Genomic DNA, 18,260 nt, shown 5'->3' on the forward strand with positions numbered 1-18,260 from the left:
CTAAAAGCATAATATGGAACAAAAAGTAAATAAGTCTACTATTGCAGAATCACACCGTTCCCCGTCAGAAACAGCCAATCAGTCAGGAGGAGGGCCTTAGCGCTGTCAATCACTCTTCTGTATGTACTGCAGCTGTGCTAATGGTAGAGAAACAACCCAACACTACAGAAAAACCTGATCATTTCTTGAGATTCCCCACAACAGATGAAGAGCGTTGCTGGATTTTCCTCCTGAACATTTGATCATATAAACCCTATATAACAAAAGGTGTTAATATGTCAATTTCACAACAGCAAAATTAGAAAAATTTTAATTAGTTTGAAAATGTTGCCCAGAAATTCTGTCTTTATTCCAAAAAAGCATAACCACAAAGTCTTAGGGATAGATAAATCAAAGTAAGGATTTTTGGGTATAATCCACAAACACCTCATTCCCACTTTCACATACGGTGACAGAGGGATGAGGATTTGGGATTGTTTCATAAATTCAATCACTTCTTGAGTCCAGCAGATGAGTTTTAGTTGGTAGTAAATGGAACAACAAATGCTGAAATGAGAAGAATCAAGGTGTCGCAAACCTCAAAATGCGTGAAATGATGCTGTGGGACATTAAGAGAACACAAACAAACATCTACAGACCAGAAAGAACTGAAACGCAGTTGCTAAGAAGAGTGAACTAAAATCAACAACCAAATAGACGGATGAAATCACATAGAAAGCTCATTCCTCTCATTATTAATGCCAAGCATGGTTCTACAAGATGTTGAATGCGGGGTGTCCTTTCTTTCTGGATTGATTAGTAGCTCACAGAACAATTGACACCAATTAAAGCTTAACCAGGACATTTAGTTATTTCCTGTTGTGATGGATCTAAACACCTGAGAGGAAAGATGAAGAACTTCTCTTCCTCTTTCTCCTCCTTCAGTTAGAGGTTCATCCATCTGCAGAGCGGCGCTGTCGCCTCCGCTGATGCAGGGCGAGCTTCTGCAGCAGAGGTCATGCAGGGACATCAGGCGGTGCAGAACAAGGTCGCCGAGTCCCTGCGAGACAGAATAGTGAGAGCTGCATACCAAACAGCAAATCTGAGCTTCCCTCTTCCATTTGGAAAACATAAGCCTTGCTTTTTATTCTTCTTCTTTTCTTTTAGTTCAAGACAATCCATGATAAAGACTTTGAACCCCACCCACAATTAATCCGCATCACTTCCTCTCGTTTCCACGCTCCCCTGTGTCTGATAGTGCAGCGATGCTGCAGAGGACACACCCATCCTCACTCTGCCGCCTCTCTTTGACCCAGAGAAGTTGATGATGCTGCAGTGGAAACAGACTGCAATAACAGAAAAAAGGACATTTCTTCATCAAATAAACAGGAGGAAGTCTGTAATTAAAGAGGGAGGGATGATGGAAACCAAATGGCTTTCTTTTCTAGCAGAGAGATGAGTACTTGTCACTAACATCGTGTAATTATGTTCTCTAAAGAGCCATTAGCTATATTAGAGCTAAAAACCAGAGAAAGGAATAAATTAAAAAAATTACATTGAATGAGTTTGTAATGGGAAAAATTTATGCTTTATTTTCATATTCCAATTAATTTTGTGAGAGATTGTAACTGTTCTCCAAAAAGATGCATTTATAAAAACACCTAAAACCTCCTTTATTTTATGCTTCATTTTGCTCATTTGAAAATAAAACTGCTGTAATGTGCAGATATATGTCCGAAATATTTGAATTTAGAAGAACAAATGTGAATAATCTTCATAAACGCTTTTTCTTAGTATTTTAATGAAATTTTTTTTACTTGTGATGCATTTAAGTTACCTGCGAAATTGTGATTTCCACATGGTGACACCCATGTTTTTGGTACTTCTTGCAAACATAATTTTAAGCTTTAATTTAAACTCCACTTTTAATTTGTGCAGCTTAGAATTGCAGGCGCTTCATGTAACATTGATTTAAGATGCACATTTTACAAGACCACATGTGTCTTGTAAAATAAACACTTTCCATCTTGCTGCCGTTGATGCGAGGAGCGGCCATATTGAAACACAAAGTCTGTCACAGTATAGTTGTTTCAACTATATTTTTTATTTTTATTTTATTCAATCATTTAACTTGCCTTTGAGAGTTTATGCGTTATTTAATGTGCAATGACAATAAACGAAATAAATTTTCTCTTTATGTCCCAGATCATCAAACTGCAAAGTTAAGTTTTTTGTTTTTTTTGTTTTTCAGAAATTCTGTTAGTTTCACACCAGATGTAGCATAACGCACACCTTCCACAAGGTTCCACTTTTGTCTCGTCAGCCCACATGACAATTTGAAAGTTTTGGGGATCACAAAGATCCTTTTTGGCCTTGAAACCCTCCACTGGAAGCCATTTCTGCCGAATCTCTGTTAAACCTGAACTCTAAGCTAAACTGAGGTAAGTTTGGCCTGAGGGGCTTTAGATGTTACTCTTTGTTCTTCTGTGACCTCATGAATGAGTTACTGATCCACTTTTCTCCATTCCTGGATCATGGCTGTCACTGTTGTTCCCCTGAAGTCCCAAAACCACAGACAACGGCTTTGTGACTCTTTACAGGCTGATGCATGTCAATGTTTCTCATCTGTGCTTGACCTTCAGATCAGGGCATGGTGAGTCATTTTTCATTACAACACTGTGTCAGAACATTATGTCTCTATTTCAAAGAAACTTTAAATTTTTACCCAGTTGTTCAGTCTTTGAATGCTACTGGATGTGAAATTTGCGAATAAATTCTCCCTAAAGGGTCAGAAGTTACCACAATCTGGACAAACTTTACTGAGAAAGATCTCTGTTGTCCAAAATACCAAATTATTCAAAAATTAAAGTAAAAAGTCTTCTTTTTTGTGCAACATTTAATTTTATATTACATTTGAAAACATTTTCATCTCCAAAGTCCTGCAAAAACAACTAAAAGGTTGACTTTTTTATGCGTTTTCCAGAATTAAGACATTTCGCCTACTTCATGTTGCCAGACAGGTTCCCTTTAGAACGTTTTTTAATTCTACAGTAAGGCCTTCAAAATTGGGCCTATTCCAAGTCAATATTTGATTTAACAACTAGGATCTGGTTAGCTTGATGGCTTTCTTGAGCTTTTTAAAACAGTTTGCATTTACTCAGATCACTTTTGTCTGATATTAAAGTTTGTCTGAACATCAAAAAAGGCAAAAAAGTTATAAGGGCTGCATTATACCGAGATGTTCCTTTATGCTAAGCTATCCAGTGTAGATTATTTGCAAAAGATGTTTCAGTAAAAGTCGAGCTCATTTCTGAGAAAAACAACAGCTTATATTCAGGGGAACAGATCTGAACGTTTTTCTCGGAGACATTTTGTGGTCAAACGTGAGAATCTGACACTTTTCACATGAGAATTAAAACCAGCTAAAAAAAAGTGTAAAAAAAAACCATTTTCTCACAAATTTGCCAATAAAAACTGATGGGACGTTTTTTGATTTTTTTGTAGAAAACAAGAGTTCTACCTTTAATGTCTCCAGCCACATAATTTTGTACATTTACGGTACAGATCCCAGATTTCATTTTGATTCTGCACCCCTCACAGTTTAAAGTTTTCAACTGAAAAATACATCAGACCAATGAACAAAAAGACATATGCACAAATTAAAACTTATAAAAATATAAAAACAGTACTCTTAAATCTCATGTTGACAAGTACCATTTCAATAACATAATTGATAAAGCACAACAGAGCAAAATTGAACTGTTAAGATTTTTTTTAAATAGAAGACATTTTCATCATGCAGAAGTTGTAATTAAATAACCAATCAAACAAAATAATATATACTTCTCTATATATCTCTCTGAAATTTTCAAGTCAAAGCACTCCCATCCCTTATCCAGGGAAAAACAAGAAATCTTTAAAAACACCAGAGGGTCTGCAATGCGTTCACGAGCCGCCATCTTTGCGTGGCCTTGTGTCGAAAACATCGCATCTCTGCGTCATCTGTTTGGCACAGAAAGAGACGTCGTAATGGCAGTAGCATTTGCATCATAAAAATGGGCGGAGCTGAGCTCATTTTCCAAGAACAACAACAACAAAAAAAGAATAAATGACAAAAAACAAAACAAAAACATTCTGTGCAGCTAAATCCCTCAGGACAGTGAGTGGTGCTTCTCCCCAGCAGTGGTTGCAGCTCAGTTCCTACTGCAGCATGCTCTTGATAGTCTTGTTGGTTGATTCGTCATTCAGATGCTTTGTGGTGTACCTGGGGTCAACATGGGAACAAAAACAGAAGATGTAATTTCCAATTAATACATATTTCATCATGTAAGCCAAAATTTAGCAAATCTGAAGCGTTTCAAGGCCATAAAATCTCATCGTTTTAGATTTTAAAATACAAAAGAGAGTTAATTTTGTCTTAAATAAAATAAACCAAGCATGCAATAATATGCAAAAAGTGATTTTTGCACAGTAGAACCCCTTTATTTAATCTAAAAATTGCATTCCTTTGACTCTTTTTGAGAATTTGTAGTTTACAAAAAAAAACTTCAGTGACACAAGACTTGTTTTAAGTCTCGTGTAAATAAATATGCTCAGAGCGTTAAAGTAGTGAACCTTTTGATCTGGAAAAAGCTTTTTGAAAAACACTGACGAGCAATAGTCGAAAGCAACATATTAAAATGAAAGCTGTCATCGTGTACATTGATATTTTGAAACAAATTGCACACAGGATGAGTTTTAAGGTTCAGTAAAGTGACTGCGAGCATGAATCCTGATGGTATCGTTTCTCCGTATTTTGTCATTCTGTCAGATCAGAGCTGCGATCGCAGACATTAAATCTGCTTGTACATGAAAACGACTGGAGGACAGGAAGTGGTGGCCCGCCTCTGGCCCATTACAGATGTGGGGTTGGCTCAGATTATGACCCTGTCTGTCTGAGAGGCGGCGACCCGGGCGGCCTTTATTTGGACTGAGAGGGACGAGGTGTCAGATTTAATCTGGGTTTTTTTTCTGAGCTGGAATAATGAAGCTCACAGTGAGTCAGGGAGATGAAAACAATCCAGGATGTTCAAATGGAGACGCGACTCGCTGCAGCTCACCTGAGAGCATTGAGAAGGCCTTCTACGCTGTTTGGAGGCTGATCTTTGAGAACTTTGATGCAGCCTTTCATCTGCAGGGAAAAAACAGAACATCTGGATTAAAATTAGATTTGAACAAGATTAAAATGAGATTTCATCTGCACGAAATGTTCAGAAACAAAGTTCTACCTAACAAGTTTTAGAACTGGAAGTGCGAAGAAAGGGAGGAAGGAAGGAACCAACAAAAGAGATACAAGAAGGGAAGGAAGGGAGGGAAAAAAGGAAGGTAAGATACAAACAAGGAAGGAACAAACGCAGGAAGCAAGACAGCAAGGAAGGATAAAAGGAAGAAAGTACACAAGCAGGAAGAAAGGAAGGACAGAAGGATTGAAGGAAGGAAAGAAGAAGGGAAGGAAGTGAAGACAAAATGAAAAAAGGTGGAAATGAAGGAACAGAAAAATGGAAAGATAAAGAAATGAAGGAAGGAAGGACAAGGAGATTAAAGGCAAAAGGAAAAAGCGAATAGAGATAAAAAGACAAGAAATGAATGAGGAAAGGGAAAAACGAGTAAAAGGAAAGGAAATGACAAAAAAACATTAAAGGAGGGAAGATCTGAGGATGAAAGCAAGGAAAGAAGAAATAGAGGAAGACAGGAAACCACTTTTAGTTGATAGGATAGAAAATCAACTTCTCTATATAATCTCTAATTCTTTCCTGGAAAAACTGAAATCATCTCTGGACTTTCCAAGCCTCTGAGTAAGAATCCTGTAAACAGCGTCACAATCTGATCTTTTCTCAGCTTACATCGATTTTAGATGACTTGGCAAAGGCTCCAACAGGATGGACGTAGTCGTACAAGATGATGACTCCGACCATCACCCTGAGACAGAAGGACACCGTGTCCTCACTGTTGAAACGGCTGCGGTACTCCCTGAAAGAGACGCACAGCGGGGATCACAGCCCTGACAAGAAAATGTTAAAAACCCGGAGCAGACAGGAAGCAGGTGGAGGGAATCACTCACGGTGTTTCCAGCATGACTTTACACACACTCGCCATCGTACTCAAGCAGTCTGTCGTGTTCTCGATGGGAAGGTTCTTGTTCTGCAGAAAAAAAAGCAACAAATTTTAAATATTTAGGATGTTCTCTGGGAGGAGTTTAGCTTCATGTCTCAAATGTAAACAAAGAAACTTAAACAAGTTCATCAGAAGAAATTTCAGACTCTTAAAACTGATGTTTAATTTTAACCATAAATGTTTCTGGAGGTTAACTTCCACCAGGAGGAGATGCAGGACACGCTGGAGGAACTCACAATTCAAACTCTGGTGCAGTTTGAATAGATATGTGGATGCAAGCAGACCAGAGACCGCTCCAACAGCTTGAAGGAGACTATAGAGTACGGCATTCTGGGTAAATAAAATTTAGACAAAAGGATGAGTCTGGCGGTAGTGGGAGAAGTGGCTCATGGTTTTTCTACATTTTGTAAAAAAAAAAAAGAAGTTGCGCTCAGTGTCTTCTTGAGAGGTTTTAGTTCTGTTTCCTTCATTGGGTCTTGGTGCAGCGCCACCACAGGCCAGGAGGGGAACAGGCTCTTCAATTAATTTGGTTAGTTTGACTCGGTGCAAAGTGAAAGTGTACCGCAGCAGCTGAAACTGTAACAAATGTTGCAATTTTGCTCCCGACTGGACTATCAGGTATGAAAACACCCAAAGCTTCTCTGTTTAGATTACTGCCACTGTGACTCCAGACTGAGCAGAAGATAACAGATCGAAAGAATTTATTGGGGCAACCACTAAGCTACAAAAATGCTCAATCTTAAACTGGCCAAAACAAAAATAATACATTTCATAAACTACTGAAACATTTTCTTCCTTCTCCTAAGTCTTATTTGTATCCCACAGTAGAGTAAAAGCTTTCATACTCCTTAAACTTGCATCATTTTCCTTCCATTTCACAATTATGTTCTACTTTGTTTTGGTTTATCAAATAAAATACCTATTTACTGGCCTCTCACCTCTGATACGAACTTTGTTGTGCCGTCACTTAACGTCTTCAGCATGGGTGTGGCGTCAGCGTAGAACAGAGATATCCGATTGGCCAGTTCATTGTTGACTTCGTTCTCACCCTCTGCCTGGAAATCGAACAAAATAAAGTCAGACTGACTGTGGTTATTTAACCTGCAGACCTTTCCTCTATTGTTCAGAACGTCTGACCTTCATATAAAATTCTTATGAGGACCTTTATCTGACCCCAGTGATATAAAAGAACTGTTATCAGAGCAAATTTGAATGAAAAATGTCAAAGTAATAAAACAAAAGGTGCTACTGAATGAGTAATCTAAAAGCCATCGCTTCCTGCTTTCACTGCATATTAGAAGATAGAGGTAGAAACTATTAATATCTGGTTGTTCGAGCAGCTTCAGGGGAGAGTGTGTTTGTGCATATAAAGAGATATTTTCTCACATGAAAATATGACAGGAAAACACTGATATGAACCGCTTCACCCCTTAGTTCCCAGTTGCATAAAACACCTGGCAGACAACGAAGAACAAGGCGTCTATTGAAGAGCCAGAGCTAAATTTGTCCGCATATTAAAACCGAAACAACAAGGGAACATTTCCTGCCGTCAAGAGAAACCCTGACAGGATGAGAATAAATCGCCCCAAACTTTCAAACCAATTCAGGTTTTAACGAATCCTGACGGATGTGTTCAAAGACTGCCCGAGCGGGACAGATGCGTTTCATCTCGGATGTCTGAATGATTCAGTTCTCTGAGCGGTGACTAAACCGGGGGACGGCAGCCGGGGCGTCGTTCAGCGCTGACAGGCTCCCAACGACGGCTTGTCCGGGCCCGTTTTCCCTAATGGCAAACTCAGGATCGAGGGGAAGAATGTTTCTGTCAGACAGGTCACAACGGAGACCAGACTGTGAAATTTAAACTACCGCCTTAAACAATCGGCAGACAAGGAGAGATCAGCTGGAGTTCAGCATGAAAGATACAAGACAGCAAATGGCTTTTTGAAGATCGGTAATAGCAGAAACCTTGAACTGGGTCGCTTTAATGGTTCATAAAAACAATTGGCTGTTAAAACTTTTTAAACACCTTCTTTTTATGTTGCAGGGTTATATTTGATCCTCCCCAAAGCCATCAGATCTGCAAGGGAACAAATCAATGGGACAGTTCTGGAGCAGGAAAATCATTATTTTCTCACATGTCAGGCATGAATGGAATAAACAAGCACCTGGATGTAACACTTGGTACAGATGAGAACGCAGAAATGGGACTTTTCATGGCTGATATAAACCTTGCTTTTCTCAGGTATTTGAGAAAAGCAAGGCCAAACATGCTCCTGTAAGCTCAAAACAACCAATTAATTGACCGAACAGCGACTCAGACAGTGAAAAATCAGATTTTTTCCAATTCGAATTAAATGATCCAAGTATTATTTATTTGGTGGTGCTTTGGGTAGGAAGGATCTCCAGTAGCAGTCAATCTTGAACTCATCTGAAAAGCCCTCTGACTGAACACTGTGATTTTATGTCAACAGCTCAACATCCTCAGCTATTAGCAAACACTGCTAATCCACCTCATTTGCTTTTGCAGCTCCTCTTTAAGTCTCATCATACATTTAGAAAGTCAGACAGAGAAATGTTGCCTCTTAATCATCTGTAGAGTCAAATTAACTTCAGTATTTTTATGGTCTGTTGTTTATTTTTTAATTAAAAGAGAATATATCTCAGTTCCTGAGGGTTTAATCATTTCCTCAAAGAAAAATATTTTCAATATGATCCTTCAGACAGACTTTTCATAGCAAGTTTATTTGTGAACATTAATATTGTTAAATGAATCCTACACTTGTCACTATGATTTATCTACATTAAAAACAATTTGAAATGTTTTTTAAATTGTTAGAAAGTCGACAAACAAAAAGATCTAAACTGTTTAAATTTGTAGTAAATAAGCTTGTCTGACCTAAATGTGTTAAATTTATGAAACTGTTTCACAAAGAAATTATGTCATTTGTTTGGAGTGTTTTATTTTCTCCTCCTGAATATTTTGATCCCAAAGCACTTTTAAGATTAGCTTATGAGGGATATGTTTAATTTTTAACAAATTAAGTGCTTTATCGCATTCCCCAGTGTGTACCCAACTGTGTTTGTGTTGTTTAGTGATGAAAACGCCTTTTTTGCTCAACTTGACTTTCTGTAAGAATGACTGTAAATTTTGATCTGTAAAACCAAAAACGAAAAGTTGCCGCCTCCTCCTCCGTCCAAGTCTTTAGTGAAAGCATCCTCACCGGAACGTTATTGATCCGCATTCGGCTCAGGGTTCTCCTGTAGTAGCTGAAGTCGTTCTGAATGGCAGGATTTGTCATCTGGAAGAGAGGAGAAACGGGGAACAATGAGACGGGTCTGCTGCGGGGCGGCGAGTTCAGGATCAAACCCGCTGCTGCGCTGTCACGACAGAACGTTTTAGCCAGCAAAGCAGAAATGCAGCTTTGGGCAGGAATGACATAAAAAGAACACGGATACAATTACAGCTTTATTTGCTGAACTGAATTTAAGTCCTCTGACACCGATTCGGCCCCTTACATCCCCGTCCTCCCTCTCCTCCTGTCAGGAGATATTTGGCTTTTTTCCTTCATTTTAAAGGAATCAGTGGCACCGTTTCTGACAGGAGGGTAAAGCTAAAAAAAAAAAAGTCTCATTAAGTCGAAGCACAGCAAAAATCTGTGACATTATTTACACTCAGAGCTTCACACTTACTTTAAAATATGAAGCATCTTATTTTGACCCCCTGCAAAAACGAAGCTGTCCAATGAGAGAGCTTCTTACAAAAACGGTACCACCAGTGAAAGCTCATTATGTGGGTAATTATCCTCATTCCTGTACGAGCCCGTCACTGTCAAAGCTGCACTTGCAGCATGTTAATCCTGCTACAATGGACTGGTACTTCGTCTTTGTCCACTACTTCCACCAGCGGAGACAGTCTGCACTGCCAGGGTGGGGCTGCATGCCACTCAGACGCTCTAACTAGGTCAAAAGCCCGTGCATGGATGTGAAAGATTGATGAATGGGCCAGGCATGCCACCTTGCACCCCCCATCTTCATGTTTTATCTTGCCAGGCTGGGTGGTGGGCACTAATTGGGGTGTCGCCTCGGGGAGTCAGGGAGCCGTTTGTGTCTCGGAGTGAAGAGCAAACGAGTTCGGGATTACGTGTCATTACAATGGGCATTTGAGCGACACCTACACTTGATGTGTGAGACTTTGAACAGCGTTTCATTAGCACTCTGTGGCTGATTAGAGGCCAGATTCCTCACTTGATCGCTTTTAGAAACACGACACACTCAGAAGCAAGACAAGGATTAGGACCATTTCCAACCCTCAGTCTCCCAAAAGTCAATTTGTTTGCATCTCCGCAGAATAAATCAAATGCTAGTGATGGATGAAAGGTAGTGTTTCATCTTAGGCCTGGTCCACACGTATATCTGTCAAAATGAATATATTCTAAGCATTATGGCCTCAGTTCAATCAGAGTTTCTCCAGGTTTCACCAACTCACCAATTAAGAGGTTTTAAAATCATTAAGAATACAATTTAAGATTTGTATCACTACAGAAATATAGGGGAAAAAAAACACAAATGAATAAATCTTGTGGGTTGGCAACAGAAGTGAATTAACGGCATCTGGCAGATTGACAATGGACATAAAAAACAAAAAATTAGCTAGTTACTGGTAGCTGCAACCGCTTCAAGTTACAAAGCGTGAAGATGTGACTGCAGGTCTTGCTAGAAGTTCCCCCAGAAATAAGAAAACTACACAATATCCTCAAACCAGAGGAAATTTGAGAAAACTCTGCATTTGTATCATTATTGTATCATTATAAATAATGCACCAATATAGCCTCATCGAAATGTTTCCCAGTAGACAAAGTCTTGTGTTTTGTTAAATTTATATTCCAATACACTTTTTAAAAGTATTTCAACTTCTCTTTCTGTTCACACAAATTAAGCTGCTAGTTCCACGTTTAATTTCTAACAGGAAGGTATAATCTGTTTGGCTGACATAAGTGTTAGTGCTGCACTGCCCTCTGTGGGTTTGGCATGTTAAAAATAGGTAGACATGGAAATAGTGGAACCTTCAGCTCGTCAAAGCGCAGGGTGAAGTGCAGGATCTCGGCGAACTGCTTCGCCAGCGCCTGTTCCCGTTCCAGGTGCTGGGTTGGGTCGCTGTACGTCTCGTTGGTCAGAGCACCCAGCAGGCTGTGCAACGCCGCTTCTGTCAGAGAAAAACACATTTAAAGATGTTTATTCTCACAAAAAACAACCAAGAGAAGGTTCTCAAACAAGTGGTGTAGCTGAACTTTATACCTTTCTCCATTCAAGTGCAAAGCTAATGACTAAAGAAGCTAAATATTAGAACCGTCAATATTAATGGAATTAATTAAAAAGTTGTTCATTATTACATAATGCAGATTAATCACATTTCCTATTTTGACCAAAAAGCCTCTTATGCAGAGGGTTATTTAGTTAAAAAAAAAAAAACTTTTGGATAAAACAAAGGTAGTATTATTGCAAATAACCAGCTTATGTTTAGCATTTCTATATTAAGTTTGAAACTAATTTATTTCTTTTAAACATTCCTGTATATGAGAAACAGGAAAAAAAAAGAATTTTTTTTGAAACATTTGGTGAAAATCTGCATTAATCATGATTAACCACAACTCTAGAGTGTTTAACCTGATTTTTTTTAATTGATTTACAGAACTGTTAAATATGCAGACAAAGAGATCAAATCTGCAGCGGTTTGAGATATAAAAGAAAACTTATTTATAACACCTCTTTGTGCTGTGAAAATTATTAAATTATTCACCAAGAGGAAAACCGACATGCTTAACTCTGCAGAGAATTGTCACTGTCTGGGACAAGTGCATGCAAACTGAAGCTGCTGCTAAAAAAAATGAATCCCCACAGCAACAGATGTCCTCACTGCAGGATATCTCCCCACATTGCTTAATTTCCCCCCCAAAAATACAACCTAAAACTTCACAAATCATCCTAAATTTTACTCTCAGAATTCAAAAGGACAAAAGTTAAAGTAAGGATGATCTCCCGCCTTCTTTGTTTGAGGTCAAGGAACAAGTGTCAGAGTGGATCGCGGTAAAGTTCCCGTGTCTGACTGTGTAGCAAAGCGTCAGCCGGCTCAGGGATCCTGATTCTGGGCCAGCGGTGAAATCACCCAGAGGCAGGAAGCTGGGGTGCAGGGCCTCTCCCGTTCAGATGCAGATGAGACATGGGACTAATTATCTTATTGGCATGGAAATAAGAAGGGAGGAGGGGATGGCATGATGTCATTCAAGCAGGATTACAGTCATTGTTTTGACTGTGCCATGCCTCGACATAACATACCCATGGTCAGATAATTAGGGAGGCATGAGGAGGGCCAGGCGGGAAATAAAAAACACAGTAAGGGAGATTCAACTGAGAACTTCCAAAGGAGAGTAATATTGTACAAACATGTCTTCTTCACATGAAGGGAACCCAGAGGGAATTTTATTTATAGATGCAGACGGGGCTTTGAGTTCAGTCTCAAAGCTTCAACAGCAACGTAACCCAGACATCGTTGTAACAAATTCAATTTAAACTGATTTATTCCAAGTATATTTTACAGTTCGTTATGATCACCAATCACGATGCTCATGTCAACACGACCCAGATTCAGAGACGGGTCCACTTAAGATAACGGGGGTATGAGGACTTTCAGGAGACGAGCTGAGAGCTGGCAGGGCCGCGGCGGTGAATTGAGCGCGTCTGCCATCCGGTAATGACTACCATCTGCTTGGGACGGCGTTTGCAGCCGAGCGGCTGATTAAAAATGGCCAGAGTGGTGCAGTTTTTTTCCCCTCCTCCCTCGTCTGCGTCCCAGTCAAAACGGAAGTTAGAGCGGGGCTGCTTTCAGTGCCGTCGGAAACGCGGCGCTCCAAAACGTCGGCGAGATGGGGAGAGAGAGAGACGGGGGAGGGATGTCTGATCTTATCAGGTCATAGGGGAGCAAGCGAGGAGGATTTGAGCATGTCTGATCTTTATTTTCAGAGATTGACACTTTACGGGAAGGTAGATACTGATATGATTGTTCTTCAGAAAAGATGCACCACCTTTATTCACCAGAAACCCAAATTAATGGAAAGACCATGATATGCCTGACATCTCTCCATCACTGTAGAGCAGGAGTGTCAAATTCATTTTCCTTTCCAATAAAACAATGCTTGTCTTAGCATCTATGCAATTCTTTTAGCAAATTAAATATTTACAGAATAAAAACTGTTTCACACAAGTCTAGAAATATTGTAACAACAAGCTTATTGTCGATTGAATCAATAAACTCAATATGAACAAGCAAACATTTAAAACTTCAAGATATCCAGATGATACCACCATACCTACTATTTCACTAATAGTCAAGACCAAACATGTTTCGTTTTGGAATAACTAAAGCACATAAATGCTTCACTTTTGTTTTGATTAGTATCTCTGTACTTTATTTTGAAAGGTCAACATAAACTCTCAGTTGTATCACAGATGATGCTTCAATAATGTAGAACTTTAGCCTATGAAATATTGAGGGTTTTATTTGTTTTAAGAGTAAACATTAAAAGGCCAAATAATGAGCCCTGAGGACTTATCTGAGGCTCTTATTCTGAAAAGTATCCATTATAAATATTAATGATCTCTGAAACCCATTTAGAAACTATCCTTTTGTTGAGAAAATAATTTTAGATTTTTAAATTGCAAATATTACAAAGTACAGAAGAGTGTGAAGCTATTTAATTGATGGATGGAACAGCTGAATTTGTCACTATATATTTTAAAGCATTAGTTATGATTTTCAGAACAAGATAGATAAAATTTTGATGTTTGTCAACAATGGGTCAACAAAATGTAAGATTTTCACTTTCTGCACTCAAGAAAACTGACTTCTGCTGCAGTTCTCTGATTATTCTGCATTTATTTTTGTTTAAAGATGCATTCATTTGTCTGAAAAGCAAAGCTGCTCATTACATAAGCGACTCTTCCAAAAGGTCCAGCTCTGTAGTAAGACTTTCATCTTCGTGTGGATAAGTCAAGACGCCAGGCCAACACGGACCCTGAAGCCAGGAGCCAAGACAGTGAATTAGAGCAGCAGCCAACGCTGAGAGATGACCTACTTGGTTACATAACAGTCGCCGTCAGGCTGCCGCCGCCCACTGATCCCATTGAAAACCCTGCTGTCCCTGCGTTGATGCTACAGAGGCGTGACAGGCTCCACCCAAATCCTCACATAGAGGGTCAAAAGAAGACCAAGGAGCAGAAAGCCAACCCCCCTCACCAATTAAACACACTGTAGCCCCCTCCCACACAAGAGTCAAACAAATAAACAATGCAAATGCATGGAGGCTTATCAAAGCACACAGAGAAACGAGACTATGTTAACGTTACATGGAAATAGGTAGACATGTTCAGCCAATAATTTACAAAAATGGTGCAAAAAAATAACAAATACAAAAAGCAAAGATAAAAGAAGTTCCAACCAAATCACAAACATCAGTAGGAGTTTAAAGGTGATCCACAGGTTAGGATAGAGCTCAACAAAACAGGCTCATTATATTTTTTACACAAAATCATTCTGAAGATTTCAGACTGGTCTAATATTTTGAGCTTCTTTCAGAATGAACTGTTTTAGTCCATCTTGTCACTTTAAATCCAAATAAGTCGGTGCTGGTCACGCTCACCCAACTCAACATTTACACTCGCATGTAAAAACGGCTGCAAACAATGCACAATAATACAAACATACATCTTTGACAAGCAGAAGTGGAACCTCCTGCACAACCAACGAGAATGCAGCAAGTGGTTTCTTAATGGTGAATCATCAACAAAACACTCGTCTTTTCCCATCAGCCACTGTACAGCGCATACAGCGGTAAAACCAGCTGATCAAACATGTTGGTTGCTGCGTGATGAGTAGGCAGCAAATGAGGCTTCGTTAAGGTTGCTTAGTGAGGAGCAGTGTCTGCTGTTGTGCTACATTCTGGAGGTTTTTGAAATAGGTTATTTTCCAGACACCAAAAAACAAACTTATTGCCAAAACACAACTGGATGATTTTTTTAAGCAATTGAGACATAAATGGAAGTACAAAAATGCGCAAAATTTGAATTTTGCACAACATGTCATCCTTCAGGGTAAACCAGCGATATTATTGTTGCTGTCCTACCAGACACAGAGGCAGCATATTGTGTTAAGTTACCTAATCTCTGGGAGAACTCGTAGAACTTTTTCAGTTTTCCCACCAAAGGAACTACAGCTGCCCACGCCTGTTCCTGCAAGGCATCATCGCTTGGATTCTGGATCGCCTGCAGGAGATAAACCATGATTTAAAGTTTTGTATGGCTCTAGGTTTAAAAACATTTAAACCAAACAATCAAAAATATGCAAATCAAATGTGTAAGCGAGAAAAAGAGTTTCAAAATAATCTAAATGACAATGTTTCTGCTGTATAAATTTATTGAAACATTGGGGGGAAGCAGACAAGTTTTGCTTTGTGCACTTGAAAGGAGCTTAGGTTTTGGATTTTCAAATCACTTCAGTCTTCAAAGAATATCCCTGTGCTAGGCCACAGCTCTCAATTATTCTATTTCTATATGTAAAATATGCCACCGACTGTCAAGATAAGCTATATATAGAAACTTAAGTGTTCACTCCTTCCTACTCCATTTCAAACATTAAAGAAGTGGTAAACTTATTTTCTTCTTTTTAGTTGGACATTTGTTTTTGCTTGTCCTACTAGTTACCTGTGTTTCTTAAACTAGGTAGATAAATGAAATCTTATTTTTGTACATTACAAATACATTCATAAACCCTGAACTTCTTTAATGACATTGTAGAACCCCAAACTTAAGATATTTTATTAAGATTTTCTGTGAAACACCAAAACAAGGCAATGCAAACTACGAAGTGAAAGGAATAGAATACATCATTTGGAAAAATAACATCTGAAAAGTGTGGCGTACACTTGTATCCAACGGCAAGTATAAGTAATTGCACTTCTATTACTTTCACTGAAATTACATCTGCGGTGGCCTTTGTTTGGATTCGACTAGCAGCTTTGCACATATACAGACTGAAATTTATGCCAATTCTTTGAAAAACAGCAAAAGTTAACCAGACCGGATGGAGAATTTCTAAAGATCACCAAAGATTATCAACTGGAATTAGGTCTGGATTTTGACATATTCAAAAAAAATTTATGTTTAAATGTTTAGGGTTGTTCTGCTGAAAGGTTGAACATCCAGCCCAGTATCAAATCATTTGCAGCAGTTATAAATATAAATATAAATGCAAAATGTATATCACTGTGATTTTTTATTTTTTTTTTACTTTACAAGTTCAACAGTAAACTTAACATTTTACGTTCTTTATTTAAAGAAACAAAGTGGTTTGAGGGTTGTAGAAAACAGTTGTAATTCATGCTTGTTTCAAAACATAAAAAAGGCCCTGGGATTTGTTAAAAGAGAAGAAAAATTTAAGATCAATTATCATATTAAAATATCCTGTGTTGGTCAGACAAATATGTACCATTTGTAAAATGTTTTCAGAATAACTGCAAGGGCCACAAATGGCCTGTGGACTGCACTTTGGACATCCCTGATTAAAGCCTCTCACAGTTTTCTTCCAGTATTGCCCTGAATTTAGCTCCAGCCATCCTCTCATCAACCGTCATCTGCTTCTCTAAATATTGATAAGAAGTACTGGCAGATTAGTTCATTATAATGTGGCAAAAATGTCAATGAAAGTAGTAACTTTTATAAATATTCAATCATTATTTACTTAAAATAATCTGAAAAGTTACTAAAAGTTAGTTTTGCACGACATTTTCACTAGAAACTAGACCAAATATACTTGATAAGATTGTGTTTTTGCAGTGCATTCAGGTGGATTATAGTAATGTACAGACCTCTCTAATTTCCTGCCCTGCTCCTTTATAGGCCTGCAGTTCGTCCAGGATCCCTTTGGCATCTTTCAGCACCACATCCACCTGGTCCCACACCTCTCGCTCTGCTTCTGTGGGCTGCGCATCTGCAAAAACAACACAAATATACAGAGTTTCTGATTCATATTCACATCCTGGCTCGTTATAAAGACTTTAAAACAACAACATCAAATCGTCAGCAATCATAGAAAGTTTAATAAACATTTCCCCAATTATGCAAATGGAAGTAAGCAGAAATAATCTCTTTTTGACACCGCCCATTTTCCAGGCTGAGAGGCAGAAAACGGGGGAAGATAAGATGAGACAAATGGACTTGTGTACACCCTGTGGCTCTGAATACAGAGCAGAATACTAACGCTTTCCATTGGCTCCAAACACAAACAAGTGTCTGAATCACCTGAGATGATCTCTTCACTGCTCATTAATTTTATTTGCAAACAAAGTCTGGATTAACATACAATATAGCAGCTTTCCTCGACAGAACTGCATCAAATCGTTTGGTGAAATGTAAAACTGCAAAGCTCTTATTATAAAAACTGAGCTTTTCAAGGAAGGATTTCTCTCCCAAGGTATCACAGAGCCTCGCGATTTGCCAAGTGTAGCGGAGGTTCAAGCTGTGTTTAGGGGCCTTAGGCTATGCAGCAGCTGAACTTCGGTGCTTTAGATTTAGGGGGGTGGGGGCTCCCATTGATATTCTGCACACACACTGCAGTGGAAAATAGCAGGTTGATGGAAAAGTGCAGCAGCTCTAGAGCCGAAGCCGAATCTTTCGCTGCCGCGAGGAACTCTTGTGTAAGAGATAAATCGGTGTGGGAAAAAAAAAAAAACTTGATAATGTTATGGAAACATATTCATGTGATCGATATCTGCAGTGGGGGCAATTACTCGCAAAGAAACTCACTTTCAAAATCGAGGAAGAAATTGGGCTCCTGTTCCAGATCTGTGCATGTCAGAACTTTCAGTAGGTTCCCCATGTTATACCTGTTGAAGAAGAGAGAGACACAGAGAGAGAGAAATCAATGAAGGAATGCAGCAATGAATGTGATGAGCAGGTGTTGATGCTCTGCTGCATCCTGTTCGCCTCATTCCGGCTCTGCTTCACTGCTCTGATGCCTGTATGAACTCAGCAAATCCCCAGATGTGCCCACAGCTCATAGGCACCCCAACCTCCCTTTG

The 18,260-nt window shown here is 39.0% G+C and overlaps 1 protein-coding gene across 3 annotated transcripts in view; it reads right to left on the minus strand.

The window, feature by feature from the left end:
- Positions 1-2,057: 2,057 nt before the first annotated feature.
- Positions 2,058-18,260, minus strand: part of fam49bb (family with sequence similarity 49 member Bb) — a 39,331-nt gene continuing 23,128 nt past the window's right edge. For 2 of the 3 annotated variants that reach the window (XM_055037298.1, XM_055037299.1), the window contains exons 3-12: positions 17,986-18,065; positions 17,049-17,170; positions 15,342-15,447; positions 11,196-11,335; positions 9,354-9,431; positions 7,071-7,187; positions 6,080-6,159; positions 5,862-5,988; positions 5,079-5,149; positions 2,059-4,243 (exon numbers count right to left, since the gene is read on the minus strand). In XM_055037298.1, coding sequence (XP_054893273.1) covers positions 4,180-4,243; positions 5,079-5,149; positions 5,862-5,988; positions 6,080-6,159; positions 7,071-7,187; positions 9,354-9,431; positions 11,196-11,335; positions 15,342-15,447; positions 17,049-17,170; positions 17,986-18,058 — 978 coding nt within the window. In that variant the 5' untranslated portion in view covers positions 18,059-18,065 and the 3' untranslated portion in view covers positions 2,059-4,179. Of the gene's footprint in view, positions 4,244-5,078; positions 5,150-5,861; positions 5,989-6,079; positions 6,160-7,070; positions 7,188-9,353; positions 9,432-11,195; positions 11,336-15,341; positions 15,448-17,048; positions 17,171-17,985; positions 18,066-18,260 lie in introns of those variants that run through there. The other variant, XM_055037300.1, reaches the window with a different exon arrangement.

Source organism: Poeciliopsis prolifica, unplaced genomic scaffold, assembly GCF_027474105.1.
Source record: "Poeciliopsis prolifica strain line A6 unplaced genomic scaffold, Auburn_PproV2 SCAFFOLD012, whole genome shotgun sequence".
Lineage (NCBI taxonomy): Eukaryota > Metazoa > Chordata > Actinopteri > Cyprinodontiformes > Poeciliidae > Poeciliopsis > Poeciliopsis prolifica.